General features: G+C 39.8%; 1 protein-coding gene across 1 annotated transcript; it reads left to right on the top strand.

The window, feature by feature from the left end:
* Positions 1-1,731: 1,731 nt before the first annotated feature.
* On the top strand, positions 1,732-2,626 carry LOC117824573 (dnaJ homolog subfamily A member 4-like). The gene is made up of 2 exons (XM_034700106.1): positions 1,732-1,771; positions 2,149-2,626. The coding sequence occupies exons 1-2, from the start codon at positions 1,732-1,734 to the stop codon at positions 2,622-2,624; spliced, it is 516 nt and encodes a 171-aa protein (XP_034555997.1). The 3' UTR covers positions 2,625-2,626.
* The last annotated feature ends 14,592 nt before the right edge of the window (positions 2,627-17,218 follow it).

The raw sequence follows: 17,218 nt of genomic DNA, 5'->3' as shown, positions 1-17,218 counted from the left end.
TTTATTTCTAAAAAAGAAGCCCAATTTCAGCTTCAACTTTGCAACAAGTTTATCAATGTGTAGTTTAATTCAAGCTCACTGTGTGAGTCTTTAAAAAACAACCAGAGACAGAGCAGTAAAGAGTAGCTGACTGTAAGTACAGCCATTTAGCATAGCCACTATTTTCTCTCCATTTGAAAACACTGTGCGCTGTTCTGTCTTTTTTCTTTCTTTCTTTCTTTCTTTCTTTCTTTATTTATTTATTAGGATCCCCATTAGCTTCTACATTGTGGTTGCTAGTCTTCCTGGGATCCACACAACAAAACAAAAACAAGAAAAACAATTATTTAAAATCACACATTATCCATAAAACAAATATGCAATAGCAGCCAATTATAAAGATCAAGAATGAAATTGAAAAATAAACTAAGTATCTAAGCAAATAAACGATGAGGAGCATTAAACTACAAAATAATGGAAACAAAAACAAAATTGTCACAAACAAAACAAAGACTTTCAAAACAGTGATTACATAATAACATATAAGAGGAATTCATCAACATTTGTTAAAGTGACTTTTTAAAAGAAAATCTGTTTTTGATCATTCTCATGTTGGTAGGGAGTTGATTCTGTCTTTTTCATTGTTGTAGTTTGGTTAAAAATCTAAGTATTTGTGTCTGGGTTTTGTCTCACCCTGTTGGGGTGTCTATGGTGGAAGCTGGAGCACCCAGAGAGAGGCCATGCATGCATTGAGGGATCGTGCAAACTCCACAGAGGAAGGCTCTTATTCTTGGATGAGGATTTTAACCAAGAAACCTCTTGCAATAATGCAAAAGCATTAACCCAAGATTCAAGTCCTCATCTATAAATGTAACTCTGTCTCCAAAACCTGTAAAAATGTGCCTAATTTAAAAAGATCTGACGATTTATGAACATTATAATGCATTTTTAATGATCTTCTTGCCCTTTTTAAGCCGGAGCAGGTACCCAGCTGTGATTTATTGACTCAAGCTAATGAAGGAATTCCCCGATGAAGTCCCTTAAAATTGATTAAACTGAAGAAGATTCCTGGGACTGTCCCTGGGGGATTTTATTCTGACCAGGAACAAAGACCAAATGAGCATATTTTATGACTCATGTTGTACAGAAGTAACCTTTTATAACAATGTTTGAGAAATGTTAGATAGCAGGTCAAAATAAAGAGCTCCAAAGCTACATTTGCAAAGAAAAAGAAAGAAAGTCCACCACAGATAAATCAGAGCGGGACAGAAGTGAAGCCTTCATGTCATCAGACTCTGTTCCTCATCATTTAGCACCTCGACTCTCCCCAGGCGAGCCTGACCCTCTGTGATAAGTCCAGCTCGTCAGCCTTCAGGTGTCGTGTGTCCGACAGCTTTATTCATGCTGTAACACCAGCAGTGAGGTTCACACAAAGGTAATTAATCTAGAAACCGAAGGCTGCTCCCCATTCACAGCACACTGGGTGGATAATTATAGCTACAGGCATTTGGGGGTACCAGGCCAATGAAAGTGCTGAAAGACAAGCTTAACAGGGAGAGTGAAAAGATATATTTAAGAGTTTTCTTTTTTTTTTTTTGTTTTAGCCTGCAGAGCTTCATGTGCTTCTTTCACCAGCTGGCCTCAGGGAGAGGTGAATCATCAGGTCGTATGAAAAGACATGAAGGTTTAATTTGTCTGATTTTAAAACAGGGTCTGAAAAACTTTTTACAATCATCACAAAGAGCTCAATGGATGCACGGCAGGAGGTTTAAGGTGGTGCAGGTGTACGCCTGTAATAATGGTGCTGAGAGATGAGTTAAGAGGACAAGGTCAAAGGTCAAAAGCTGGAGGCTATGAACACAACATGGGCATCTTAAAGGGATGTTTCAGTGTTTTTGAAGTGGGGTTGTGAGAGTTTTATGTCACTGGTAATTGAACTAGTCTCAATGGATGCCGCTCAGCTGAGCCCCTTTAATGGGAAACTGCTGTGAGAAACAAGCTAGGCTACATTTTTCAGCAGACGGGGACGGTTCTGCCATGTGATATAGCCAGTTTTGAAAGATTCCAACCTGAGCACTCATCTCGGTTTAGATATTCACTCTACTTGTGATTTTTTCAGAACTTCACTTTGCCACACCTGCACCAACAGGTAAGATAATATAAGATAAGTAATCATTGTGCTGGACCAGAAAGAGCACGCTGTTTTCCAGAGACAAGAGGATAATTTGGTAATGAAGATGAAGATCAAACTCGCTGAGGCTCTGTGTGGTTTAAAGAAGACTGTTTTAACATTAGACGGCAGAGCGCTCATCATCAACTCATCACCAGGTGAAGTAATCAAGCATGGTGACATCAAATGTGTTCAGAGTGAGGGCATGCCGGTTTACAAGGAGCCTTATGAAAAGGGACAGCTGATCATCAAGTTCCAGGTGGAATTCCCAGAGAAACATTGGCTCCCAGAACATCTCATGTTCCAGCTGGAAAGACTTCTCCCTCCCAGGGATGATGTGATGATCACTGATGACATGGAGGAGGTAGAACTCATTGAGGTGGATGAGCAGTCGCAACAGAAAAGCTACAGCAGGGAAGCTTATGAGGAGGATGAAGAAAGTCCCAGAGGCGGAGTGCAATGTCAGACTCCGTAATTTTGTAAGTTTCAATAAGTAAAAATAAGTAAAAATTAAAATAAAATAAAATAAAATAAGTAAAAATAAAAATAGATAAATAAAGCTAGAATACAATTTAGATATATACAATGTTACAAATGGAATTTAAATTAAATAGAAGTAATTACAGGCAGTATTAAAACATTTCAGTAACTCAGGATCTCCCGTGTTGACGTTTAAAGCTCATAGGGGGTCAGCTCCAGACTACATTGCTGACTTCTTGACTCCCTACAAGCCTTCATGTAATGTCAGATCCTCTGGTAGGTCATTACTAACTATTCCACGCTCAAACAATAAAATAAAAGGCGATCAAGCATTTTCTGTTCGGGCCACTGGGCGGGAAGCTAACACACTGTCGTCTTTTAAGTCACATTTAAAAACTCACTATTTTAGACTTGCTTTTTATTGATTTTACAATGTTACAATGTCATTTAGCAGACGCTTTTATCCAAAGCGACGTACATACGAGAACAAGAACAACACAAGCAAAGATCTAGACAAGAGGAAACAAGATCAGTAAGAGTAACAAAGTGCTTCAAGTCCATTTTGGTGCAGGTACTGCCGAGCAGTGTAAAGGCAATGCACAAAGTAAATAAGGAACATCTACAATGAAGCAACCAAACCATTTAAGACTTTCCATTATCATCATCAACAATTAACTTGTCATCACCACAATAATGACCAAAGTACCAAGTGCTGGGTCACTCAAGACCTGAACACAGATTCCCAGAGTAGAGCAGGACAGTGTGAGTCAACTGTAGCTGGAAGACATGATCTGCCACTGGGGACAACAGTGGAGAACAGTCTAGCTAAGTGCATAGTGCTTCCTAAAGAAGAAAAGAAAAGAAAGAAAGAAAAAAAAATGTATGGTTAATTGCTTTGATGTTTGTTTTATTACTACAGCTGGATAATGATATGTTCTTAATGACTGCCTACTGCTTTTCAAATTTGCTTGTGAAGTGCTTTGTAATTTGTTTTGAAAAGCACTATATAAATATAGTTATTATCATTATCATCATTATTATCATTATTATTATTATTATCATCATTTACACAACTTTTCCGTTGCTTAGCGCCGCTCGAGTGGCTGCTTGTTGCAGCAGCTCTCTCTTCGTTGTTCTTTTTTCATATCTGTTTAGTTATCTTTGTATTTGGAGCCTGTCAAGTCTTTTAATGGCTCATTTGTTAGCCATAGACACCAAACTGGCTACGTTTGCAGTGGGTTTTTTTGCTATTTTTGTTCCTGCATGTATCCATGGTAACATCGTTTACATACGAGATCAGCTGTTAGCAGCCCTAGCATGTTGATGCTAAACGATGCTAGGCCCGATGTTCCCTGCAAGCTGAGGAGAAGGAGGCAAGGATGGCTTGCTGGTATTGAGGTGCAAGCTCAAAAAGACGACATCGACCTGTCCTTCCACCCACCGTTATGAGGACTGTAAGATCTGTCTACGATAAGGTGGACGAGCTAACCCAGCACCAGAGTAGCATCATGCTAACAGAGCTAACACTGGACACAAACGCCACATTGGGAGGATTTCACCTGCTGTGGGCGGACATGATACAGGAGAGCAAGACTGAACACACTGGTGAAGGACAGCTCAGTCCTGGACCCTGTGGAGGAGTATCTTATCCTATCTTATCTTATCATCTAGATCACATGGCTAGAAGAGGATGCTAATTTACTTGAATTCCTTTATTACAATGGAGGAAATAAAGTCTTCTTCCAGAGTGTCGTCTAGCCCGGTCCCTCCTCCTTCCAGCGTCGTCATGTCGGTCGTGCAGTCCGTCATGTCTGTGTGTGAAGTCACAGCACAAATTTATGACTCTGATCAGCTACTCTGTCACAGTGACCATCATATCAGACACAAAAGACCATGTAGTCTGACCTGGCATGAGTCAACAGATTAACGACCTGCTGTTAGCACATATAAATCATTTCTGTCAGCTGCTTCAACTCAGACTTCACATGATGCCCGACTATAAATCAGATGCATGACTGTAACGGCATACCTGGAGTGCATAATGATTTGTAACAGATGCTTAGTGAAGCACATTGTTAATTCACTGTTAGAACAGAGTGGAGGAGGGTTTTGTATGTGGAAGAACTAGACGAGAGGATATGTTGAATCAGATTAGACGCTGGATTTAAAGAGGAGAGAATAACTTCAGCTGTTTGCAGCGTGTTCTAGCAAACCTGCACCTACTGTGACCTGTTACTTAACCACTTCCTACTCAGTGTTTCTGGAAGTTTCAGAAAATTTTAGTGTGTGTGTTCAGAGTGAGTCACTGTGAGAAACTTCACTCCCACAACCTGTTTAAATGAATATTTCCTGTTGCAGGGAAAAGTCCTTCATGTGGGTGTTCACATCTCTGTTTCATTTAGTATTCAGCGCTGCAGGTCTGTCAATATCAGCTGCAAACAAAACATGAATTATAGGGCACAAAGAGGCTTTTCAGCGCTGGAGATCTGTCACGTTTTAATGGATATTTTGCCAAACCAGACACAAGGTTCATGATGAGCTTTTATGAGCAGCCAGGAGTAATCAGACCTCGAACCCTTAACCATGAAGTGAAAAAATTATCAAACTTGAATCTTAATAACGCCTGATATATTCAAGCGCAACATGCTAATTACTCCGATTGTCATTGAACATCATATCTGAACATTCACAGAGGAGATTAGTCTTATCGCCGTCAGTGATAAACCAGCTCTGCAGGGTGTCTTATTGTGAAACTTCTCCCTCCTTTGGTCCTCTGATGAAAAGCACGGCTCGGCTTCCTGCTAATACTCTAATTAAAGCCAACAGCCGCACAGCGTGCGCCGCCACATAATCAGCCAAGACTCATTTCAACAATGGCGTGTATTATCTGCCTTATTCTGTCTGTATAAGGAGGTTATTAGTTAAAAATAAAAGCCTGGAGATGATGTGTCTCATAATGTAGGAGGGCTTTGTCCAAAAAGGTCAAAGAAACCGTTGACTTAGTGTTTACAGAGAAAATAGTTCAACAATCTTAATGATGATGTTACTGGCAGTGTGATTTTCAGACTCTTATTGTGTAGGGGTTTGTTAAACTCAGAGTCTCAGGGCCAAATGTCAGGCCCTGAGACGAATAAAAATGTTATAAAAACTTTATTCATGGGGTAAAAATCTGGTGTTGAACCTCTCCTCAAAAGGAAAAGACACTTGTTGAAGCCAACCAGCTGCAAATGCAATCAGCAGAGGTTATTACACGACTCGGCGAGCCGTGCCAGAATTGTGAAAGCTTTTAAGAGGCTGCAGCTGAGAAGTAGCTTGAGTAGCTGCAGACTAAACCTGTCGATACAACAGTTTCTGACCAACATATCCTCGCCAAATGCACAAAATGAGTGTGCATACAACAGGTTGTTGAGTCAAGCTGTGGTCAAGCATGTCAGAGTAATGCACTTTCATTGTGGTGACACATCAGAGTCCTGGCTCTTTCTCACTGCTGTGTGTTTGATACGTTTTATTCAATCACAACTTCTTTAAAAACATATATTTAGACATCTACTAAGAGTGGATCACGTTACAAAGAGGGACACAAATGTTGAACAACTGTCTTTTTGTTCTAAGAGAAGCAATAAAAACTGAAAAACCACATGTTCGGTTTTTAACCCGCCGCAGGACTCCTCCTCTGTTCTCCACACATCCAGCTCAGAGAGGAGTCTGTGCTTTAGCTTAATTTTGCCCAGCTGTCATCAAACACTGTGACAGCCAATGCACAACAAAACAAACACCTAACAGTGAAGAGCCTGTGAATGATATCTATGATTGTGGTATCGTCAGTGACGTGGGCTGTTGTTTCACATAAAGATAGCAGATGCACCTGATTGTTCCATTTTCACAAGACTCAACGTGGGTTGCACATTTAAAGACTCATTTTATAGTATTCAGTGGTTCAGATGGTGTTCATTTTCTGTACTACTTCATCCTTCAATAACATACTCTTCATGATTTTGAATGCTTTGTTTTCACGTTAAAGGCTTCCTCTTTCTTGATTCACTTGTTTGCATCATTATCTGCATTTAAAATGGTCTTTTATTTTGAAATTCTCCCTCTATAAAGTGTGTTTTAACACATTTTTGATGGGCCTGCAGCACCAACACAAACTAGGTAATGAAAATTTAAACAGCAGTTATTTCTGTGTTGCAAAGAAAAGAAAGTACAACCCCAATTTTAAAAAACGTGATGCAAAATAAATATGAAAATATTTAGTTTACACATCTTTTAAACCTTTTTGTTGAAATTAGTGCATGGAATATGGTAAATGAATAATTGTACTTTTTTATGAAATATATTTATTTAAAATTTGATGCCAAAAACATGTCTTAAAGAAGTTAGAACAGGTGCCTGTTTACCTTTGTGTTGCATCACCTCCTCACCCGCGACATGAGTTTTTGAAAATGAAATGATGTCCCATTATTGACTGATACAAGTAGCTCAACATTTCAAGGTCTCCTTTATCTTATTTTGGCTTCATGATATGCCAAGTGTTTTGTGACAAGTTGGGACTGCTTGCAGGTCAGTTTAGCACCTGGACCCTTCTACTAAGGAGCCATGATGTTGTAATACGTGCTGAATGTGGTGAAATATGCAAGGTCCTCCCTGATAAAGGCATTGTCTAGATGGATGCATATGTTTCTCTAAGACCAGTATTAATCTTTCAGCATTAATTGTGCCTTCACAGATGTGTAAGCTACCTATGCCATGGGTACTTACCCATCCCAATAAGCCTTGTGGTAACACTCATTTTTAGAGCAGAGTATGCAGCATCAAAGATTTGCTAAATGAATGTCAAATGAGGATCATCAGACCACAGGACAGTGTTCCACTCCGCCTGAGTCCACCTTAAATAAGCTCAGGCCCAGAGAAGCAGCCATGGATCATGTGCAGTATATGGTTTCCTCTTTGCATGGTGCAAATTTAACCTGCAGTTGTGGATGTAGCGACAAACTGTGCTTACAGATAATGCTTTTTTAAAGTGATTTTGAGCCCATGCAGTGATTTCCACTGCAGAGTCCTGCAAGGTGCAATGCTAATGGTGGATTAAGATATCCATCTCACCACTATAATCTTTCTCAGATGTGTGTCTAACATGAGTCTGGTCCTGCTGGAGGTTTCTGCCTGTTAAAGGAAGTTTGTCCTTGCCACTGTAACTTTCTAAATGCTGCAAAGTGCTCTGCTCATGGTGGATTAAGATGAGATCAGACTGAGTCCTGTCTGTAAGATGGGACTTGATCTTATCCTGTCTTGATGTTGGGTCTTTGTTAATGATATAACATAGAGTACGGCCTAGATCTGATCTGTTTGTAAAGCATCTCCAGATAACGTTTGTTGTGATTTGGCGCTATATAAATATAGATTTAATTGATTGATTGATTGATTGATTGATTGATTGATTGATTGATTGAGAGTCATGCCAGGTTTTAGTGCAGTGCTGCCTCAGGGCCTGAAAATAATGTATTCAGCATTGGTTTTTGACCTTGTCCGCCCCACACTAAGGATCATTATACAGAAATTGTTGAACAATTTGCTCAAGTAGTCTCTCAGAGAGATGACTCAGCCTCTCAGGAGAGGCCTATTTATACCCAGTCATGTTACTAACCTGATGTAAATAAACCTTATCAGCAGTGAGATGTTCCTTTTCTATTAAATGTAGTCTTTAAATGATTTGCAAACCATCAAACCAGTTTTATTAACATTTTACAAGGCATTGAGATCGCACTACAAACATTAGAGTGATGCTAATGTTGGATTCATAGCTTTACCAAAACCCCAACCTGTACAGAACTAGATGTCCTCTTATGATCTAGGTCTTCTTGCATTCATTGCCATACCAATAGAGAGACAATGTGGTTTGTTCTAAACAACAAGCTCACAGAACATATCCAGCCTGTGTGGGTGGTTGGTGTGTGTGTTAAAAAAAAAAAAGGAGGTTCATATACAGAAACAAAACTAGAAATCCAAACAAATGATGCTCCTCTCCTGAGAACTAATTAATAACAAACTTATATATCAAACGCTGATAAACTACAGAGTTCACAAAGTTCCTTACAGTTGAGTCTGGCATGTACATTTCTTTGCAGGTTGTATAAAACCCTACATGTGCTGTTAGACACAGAACCAAACCTTGACCTGCACTCCTACACACAAGAAAAAAGATATGTGGAAATGTGTCCAGCTGTGTAACCGTGCCTCGTACACTCTCCAGCAGGTTTGGCTGTGGTAACAAGACCATCTGTAAATCTCAGCAGACTTTTACTTCATTGCAAGACTAATGAGTAAAAGTTATGTGACGCAGAACTGGGTTAACTCTTCTGCAGCTGTGTGAAGTCTAATCTTGTCCTCAGTCAACCTTGTGGGATTTCCTGACAAACAGCTCACTACAGTATGGTTCAAGGGAAAAAATAAGCTGTTGCACGCTCGGTGCAAACAAGCCTTGATTGCACTTGTGACTGATTGCATGCTGTTTTTAATTTTTGCTGCAAACCAATAATTCCACTGCCGTCCCTCTGCACCATATAGAAGCGTTTCTGCCCAAATTCAGGGCAGCTGTTCCACTCTGCAACTCTGTGTGCAGGCAAGTCTTTCCTCTCTGTGTAGCGTGTGTGTGCATGAAATGAAAATGTGTTCGCATGCCTGACACCCAGCTGCAGCAGAGTCATTCATACAGGTGTCATCTCGTCCAGGAAAGCTTGTATTGGGTTTCTGGACATTGTCAGAGCAGGTGCAATGAATTATCCTGCCATGCATCTTTTTGTCCAAGCTTCTTTTTTGTAATCCTCTACTCTCTTTCCCCTCTTTCCAGCCTCAAGGCAGGATCTTGACTTATCCAAACTGTAACATGAGCGTGAACAGAGAGAGAGTGCGACTATGGTAGAGCGGTTTAAGACAGAGGAGAGGAGTGTTTCACTCTCTCGTGTCAGGGGACTTGCTGGCCGAACCAACGTCAACGCAGCACATGTGGTTGAAGGATTCGCGGAAGTTTATCAGCTGATTCACAACTGAGCACACTGAGTTTATGACAACATTTCAAAGAAAAGGGAAGTGAACTCACCGCAGTTCTTTCTCTAGGTGACAGGGAGACCAATGACAGCCGCAGGTTAGCAGATTTGTGGTCACACACACGATGTGTGCACACTGAGAGGCTGCATGCTGTTTCAGTTGGACATAAAATAAAAGTGTTATTTCACACTTCTCTCTTATCTCATGTTTCACTCTTTTCTATGCAAATGGAATTCCTGCACCTGGCACATACTGAAAAATACTCTAAGAAAATCATATGCTTTACATGGGGAACAGATACACATCGGGACATTCAGATGAGTCCCGTCATGCTCCTGTTGATAGTTAAGACTCAGACTCCTGCTCTTCTGTTCCACCTGTGTCCTCAACAAAGTTCACTGTCAACACCGGACCAAACTCAAACACATTATGAACACTGCTACCAAGATAATAAGGCCTAGGATTGCTACCTTGGATTTGTGGAAAAAAAAGGGACACTCAACCAATTGTTTGGGGCGGAGGGCTCGGCCACTTTTACCAGTTCAGACCATAGACTGTAAATAAAAATGGACAACGTTGCTCTGCCTCTTCCCATTGTATGGTTCTGAAGCCAAAAAATCCCGCTCATGGGCGCTGCCATTGTGCAGCCAGAGCCTGTGAAGCCACTGTAACAAGCTACGCCCTACAGCGTAGCGTCACAAGACGCTGTGTGTCCTTTGAAGTTTCACTCCACGGCGGCTGTGAATCAAAGCAAACCCAGAAGTAAAACCCCGTTTTTTAAACTCTAATAACTAACGAAAAAGAAACTTTTCAGGAAAAAGAGGCCTTGGACACAAAACAGTCAAATACTAACTACATATCACCACAGCATACGGATGTGAGAAACATTCGTACAACGTGTATTTATTTTTTAAAGTTTGACTGCTCCCCCATTCAAATGAATGGGGGAGATGGATTTTTTGACCTGTACTGCAGCCAGCCACCAGGGGGCAGTCACACTGCTGAAAGCTTCACTTCCATCCGAGCGAGATGCACCCTTGGTTCAGACTGACTAAATGAAAATAAAATTCGGACACAGGACACTGGTAAGCTCTGCCGCTGCAATCTTGTCTTCTTCTGGTGTACCTTTTTCAGTCATAAAAGTTACAATTGCTTCCTGTTTTTGTTTGTTTGATTCCACAGCTTGATGCTTTTTTGTTTATGCGTTTGTCCCTTTATATTTTACGGAGATTTTCGCCGGACACAAAAACGCATGTGGTGGAAAGATTGTCTCCCTGGGTCGGCCATACCCATTCAAACTCTGACGGTGTCGCCCTGTTCTGCCCAAGGGAGAGGTTCCGGTGGCTGGTGGTGAGGCTTTCAGCAGTGTGACTGCCCCCTGGTGGCTGGCTGCAGTATAGGTCAAAAATCCGTCTCCCCTGTTCATTTGAATGGGGGAGTAGTCAAACTTAAAAAAATAAATACACGTCGTACGAATGTTTCTCACATCCGTATGCTGTGGTGATATGTAGTTAGTATTTGACTGTTTTGTGTCCAAGGCCTCTTTTTCCTGAAAAGTTGCTTTTTCGTTATTTATTAGAGTTTAAAAAACGGGGTTTTACTTCCTGTTTCCTTTGATTCACAGCCGCCGTGGAGTGAAACTTCAAAGGACACACAGCGTCTTGTGACGCTACGCTGTAGGGCGGAGCTTATTACAGTGGCTTCACAGACTCTGGCTGCACAATGGCGGCTCCCAGGAGTGGGATTTTTTGGCTTCAGAACCGTACAACGGGAAGAGACGGAGCAACGCTGTCCATTTTTATTTACAGTCTATGGTTCTGCCCTGCAAGCAGTTCATGCTGTTGGTTTAGCTCCGCCCACTGATCAACAGAATATTGCAGCTGAGAGCTAGGGAGCAGGATCAGTGGATCTCAGTGTTGCTGGACAATCAGTTGCAATCCTTTGAATTAGCCCATCGCAAGCATTGCCTGTAAGTATTTTCTAGTTGTTTGAATGTGTATCTTACAGAATGGTTTAATATTTGTTGAAGATGGGATGTCTTTATGTTCATTTTAGAATCAATGCTAATATATGGTTGATAGGGGATTTTATATTTAATTGTTAAATGCATCATGTCTTAGCAGCGTATAGTGTGTGATTTGGATATTGCATATGTTTAAGAAAAACATTTGTGTACTTTACTGGTGTTAACTTGTAACCCAGTGTCCTTTTTTATTGTTTACAGTTTTACTCCTTTTGTTTGCCAACATGCTCATCAAGAGTCCGAATTAAAACTGGAGCTAGAACGCTACATCCGGACTCTCGTGTTGTATATTCAGGGAGTTTGGCTGGCTGTCTAATTTTGGTTATGCTACACCATTAGGAGGACAGTACACGCCCAGTCAGGATTGTAACTAGTACATGGTTTTTTTCGTTCTGGTGGCTTGCTGGTGTATTTGCTCCATCTCCTTCCACGTCAGTCGTCTTTCTTCCCATTTCAAAAGAAGACGCCAAAAGTTGGTAAAAAGACGACCTCAGCGCGGAGTACGTCGGTCAATTCAGCTTGCTGTCTCTCTTCGGCCAAGTTTCCCTCCCTGCTTGAGCCACTTTGAGTGCTAGGGCATGCGCATGTGACATAAGCATAGACGGGAAGACAACAGAGACAATTTTAAATAGCTGCAGAAGCACAGGGGACCTTTCTAAACTACAGAACAAAGGGAAATCAAATTAGGTGTTTTGCATTTTCCCCCCAAAAAAGGGACTGGTGGCAGCTGGCGAAAAAAAAGATAACAATTCTGGGAAAAAGGGACGGGTTGCAACTCTAATAGGGCCCTATACTTCCAACCTCTCATAGCTAAACAATAAAGCCATAACATGCATTGCAAACACAATTGTACAGGGCTCCACTCACCCACTCGACTGCCACTTCACTCAGTACACTTATATGCACAGTGAAGTCGAACTGCGGTTAGAGCTCGATTAGGCATTTAAACTGGACTGGACCAGGTGAGGAACAAAAGGATGTCCACCTCTGTATATAATTCCTCCTGTCAGCTGTCAGACCTTCACACGGTTGTCGTCACACACCAAAACAACCGACAAACACGTTAGCAAGAGGCTAACTTGTAGGTAACATGGACATCTTTACAGCTCTGCACCTTTGGATACTTTAATGGCTTTATCTTGTTTACTTCCCTTCTTCTTATGTTGAAATTGTGCTTACTCCTCAGCTTCCTTCTTCGCATTTATGCAGTTCTTCTCCCGGGTCAAAGCCTGGAGTGTGAGTCGTGGAGCATGCACAGAACACCTTGTCCAGTTTGGGTCAGAGTGAGATGTATACATTCAAGAAAAAATAGATCCCTAGCTGCATAATCTAGGTATGTTACTGTGACTGAGGAATTTGACTGAGTGCGTAGTGGTTAGCTTTGCTAAGTCAAAAGACTGGAAGCTGGGATGAAACAGCATTTTATTGATTCACTTTTAACGTGAACGTTAATGTGAAAAAACGATTATCCGAACCTTTAATTTCTGCTGTTTTTGGGTTACTTCACAGTTCTGACACATCTGTATACGATTACACAATGCTTAAATTGAGTTAACCCAGCTGTCCAGCACATATCCACAAAATGTTAACGTTGCTTCAAGGCTTTATGATAGCAAACATGACAATCACCCATTACTGTTGAACAAGGGAGCATACAGATTAAATGATAAATATACACCACTTCACCTCAGACTCAAAGATTGTATCTGACACTAAAGCTGGGACCTATCAGTGCAGATGGAAGTTATCACATTTGGATGAGTAGTGTAACAGACCAAGACCAAGAGAGGACTCTCATGTAGTGATGAGGTGGTTAAGCCGTACGTGTGGAGATCCCCACTCTGTCATATTGACGCTCTCTGATGCTACCCAAGCGGGATCCTCCAGTCTTAAAATATGAAGCACATGCGGAAGTGTTAAAAACTGCAGTTCATCGAGCGTCCACTTGAGGCTGTCTGCAGAAACACAGGAAACCACATACACACCCATTCAAAGAAGACGATCTTTACAGCATTAATAAACCTGTTTACAGCCTGGTTCAAAAAACGGCTTAGGTCTGGATAGCTCATTTCTCTATCGGCACACACTGTACAGGGGGTGAATTTTTTTCTAAAGTGACGGTTCAGAAGATATTAAGATTACAAGTTTATGCCCAAATAAGGACACGACGGACTTGACTCACAGGCGGGAACACATGGCTGTTGGCTAGGAGGCTCCAACCCCGCCTCTTTACGTCACACTCTTTCAGCATTTCCAATATGGCTGCCGCCGATGATTGGCTTCTAAACAGCTCTCAGGATGACGTCATGGAAACTACGTCCATTATTTATACAGTCTATGCTTCCAACCCTAGCTTGAAAGTTGTAAATCTAAAGAAACAAATCTTAATGTCATTACAATAAAGTCATACATTCATGAGGACAAAGTCATGATTGAACGCTATGGTTAGGCTTTATGTTATTTTGAAGGTACAGATCAGAGGAGCAGCCTGCAGCTGCCTGAACTGACAAGAACAACATGGAGCACCTTTTGAAGTTGTACTTTGATATATTTCATGGAAACACACTCCACCGCACCACATTGTTATAAGAACCAGGATTCTGAATTAATTGCACAAGAAATGAAGTCTGTTATGAAGAAAGGCAGGCTAACAGGCACGCTTCTGCAAATGCTGTTTGTCCTCAGCTAACTTCACAAGATGATGCTCATCCTCCCCTGATATCACCCTATATGTTATTGTAGCTTGTAAAGATGAAACAAAGCCTGTGATTACGACTTCTTCCCCTTTACATTACTTTATTCTTGTAAATTTAACTTTTCAATCTCATACATTTGCAACATTTTTCTTGAAACCTCATTTCTTTTATGTCGCACCTGCAAGGCACACAGGCTGTGTCACATCACATATAGATGTGATTGCAATAGTACTTGTTCCAGGGGTTGCTGCCTCCATCCCCATAAAATTAGGCAATGGAGAAATGAACAACAGAGAGAGAGAGAGCAATCTTTCTTCCCTGAGTTGAATTTGTTTTTGCCACTCTGAGAGTTTCAAAAGGGGTCATTCGAGGTTCTCTTTCGTTCCTATTGAAAACAGACAGAAAAGGCTACCCTCTTGTAACCCTCTACAAACTAATCCACTCCCGCTTTCTCGAGAAGGTAAATGGAAGCTGAACTAGGTAGAGCTGTATTACACAGAGTACTAAATTGATCAGTGGGGTCAGGTACACATGTGCCCTCCAACATACACGTGAATAAAGGTTGTATAATCGCAGTAAAGGTATAACATCAGAGGGAACAGTGCCAGAAGAAATCCAAAGTAAGGTCAGCAGAGGTTCCTCTATTCAAGGCCTTACATGAAGTATGGCACCAAATCTAATATGACAACCCTTCAAAACATTAAACAATTCATGCATCAGCTTCGATTAATACAGACAGCGTGAACAAAGCATATAGAGGCGGAGCAGACGGCCGTGGCTCAGAGTGTGTGTCGCTTGTCTAGACGCCGAGCGAGATCCTTCCCGTCATTGTTGTTTGGCATTGAGGGGCTGAAAAACAGGAAACAATCTCTGAGGGAAAACATAACAGCGAGTAACACTCCACAAGTCAACGACACAGGCTGTGTCATCCGATAAAACCAAACGGAGAGGTTTGCAATTTTTTCGCTTACAACTTGTGACGTCATTTATTTGAACCTGCTGACCCTGAATTGCATTTCATCAGCAAAGTGAAAACGTGGAGCGTGCCAGATGAAGATTGCTGTTGTTGTTGTTTTTTAATGCTCTTACTTAATCTAAATACCTATATGCTTCAAATATGCATGTTTATTGTACAAATCCCTTTTTGTAAATATTGAATTGATAACTTTCAATCAGCTAAGTTTGTTTGATGTCCTGAGTTGGGAGAATCAAATTGTTTATTTCTTAATGGTCTCTTCCTCCATCTAGTGGACACAGGTGATACCTCAGCTATGATTAATTCAGTGGATGGATGTTTTTTAAACTGCTGTGGGAAAGTCAGGAAAGACATTTCATTATACCTATTATGTCAAATTAAAATGATTTAAGTGATTCCCTGTCTGGTTTGGTAAATTTCCTTGTGTTCAATAAAATAATGCCTTTAAAATGTCTTGAAAGCACCTGGTAAAAATTGGAAATCAAATGCCACTTCATATCATCTCCTTATGAATGACTGACTTGTAGTTTGTATTGTAAAAATAATACAAACTGTAGCCACTTGGTTTATATTGAATTTAAAATGTAATGATAGTATATTTTATCATTTTTTTATTTTTAAATTGCTGTAAGAAAGTCTGGAAAAATACATTTTATTAATATTTATTTTTCAGCAAAATTAGACCTATTATTTCAAGTTGATGTTTTTTAGTCTGACACTTTAATTCAGAATGCCAAAAAAAAAAGTAATAACTATGTCTGGCCAAAATATTCCATCTTTTTTGAGCCGTTTCCTTTCTGGATAGGTAAATGTCCTTGTGTAGAATAAAGTAATACCTTTAAAATGTCTTGAAAGCACCTGGAAAAATGGGAAACCAAATGTCTAATTCTGCAAGTCTCTTGATATCATTTCCTTATAAATACGTGTCTTGTAGTTTTTATTACAAAAATAATGAAACAAATGTAAGCATGTGGTTTATATTGAATTCAGAATTTAATGATAGTATATTTTATCATTTCTTATTTTTAAACTGCTGTAAGAAAGTCTGGAAAATACATTATATTAATTATTCATTAAAATTAGAACCTATTATGTCAAAGTGTTTTTTCTTCTGAAACTTTTATTCAAAATGCCACCCAAAAAAGTAATTACTATGTCTGTCCAAAATATTCCATCTTCTTAAAGCTATTCCCTTTCAAATTTGGTTTAATGTCCTTTATTAAAATAAAACTTTTAAAATGTCTTGAAAGCACCTGGTAAAAATAGGAAATTAAATGCCACTTCATATCATCTCCTTATAAAAGCCTGACTTGTACATTATTAAAAGAATACAACCTGTAGGCATGGGGGTTATATTGAATTTATAATTTAATGATAGTATATTTTATAGTTTTTTTTTATTTTTAAACTGAAAGTCTGAAAAAGACATTTTTTTACGTTTATTTTCCAGCAAAATTAGAACCTATTATTTCAAATGTATGATTTTTATTCTGAAACTTTTATTGGAAATGCCTAAAAAATAGTCATGGCTATGTCTGTCCAAAATATTCCATGTTTTTTTTTAAAGCTATTCCCTTTCTGCTTTGGTAAATATCCTTATGTTCAATAAAATAAAACCTTTAAAATGTCTTGAAAGCACCTGGAAAAAATAGGAAATCAAATGCATCTTCATATCATCTCTTTATAAAAGCCTGACTTGTACATTATTAAAAGAATACAACCTGTAGGCATGGGGGTTATATTGAATTTATAATTTAATGATAGTATATTTTATAGGTTTTTTTTATTTTTAAACTGAAAGTCTGAAAAAGACATTTTTTAGGTTTATTTTCCAGCAAAATTAGAACCTA

Source organism: Notolabrus celidotus, chromosome 13 (genome assembly GCF_009762535.1).
Source record: "Notolabrus celidotus isolate fNotCel1 chromosome 13, fNotCel1.pri, whole genome shotgun sequence".
NCBI lineage: Eukaryota > Metazoa > Chordata > Actinopteri > Labriformes > Labridae > Notolabrus > Notolabrus celidotus.
The sequence above is the reverse complement of the archived record's forward strand: the minus strand, read 5'-3'. Positions and strand labels throughout refer to the sequence as shown.

Excerpts from the sequence above, each read along its gene's own strand:
- LOC117824573 (XM_034700106.1), top strand. The coding sequence starts at position 1,732 with ATGCACGGCAGGAGGTTTAAGGTGGTGCAGGTGTACGCCT. Across the intron at positions 1,772-2,148 it reads GGTGGTGCAGGTGTACGCCT|TAATCATTGTGCTGGACCAG; the intron begins GTAATAATGGTG and ends ATATAAGATAAG.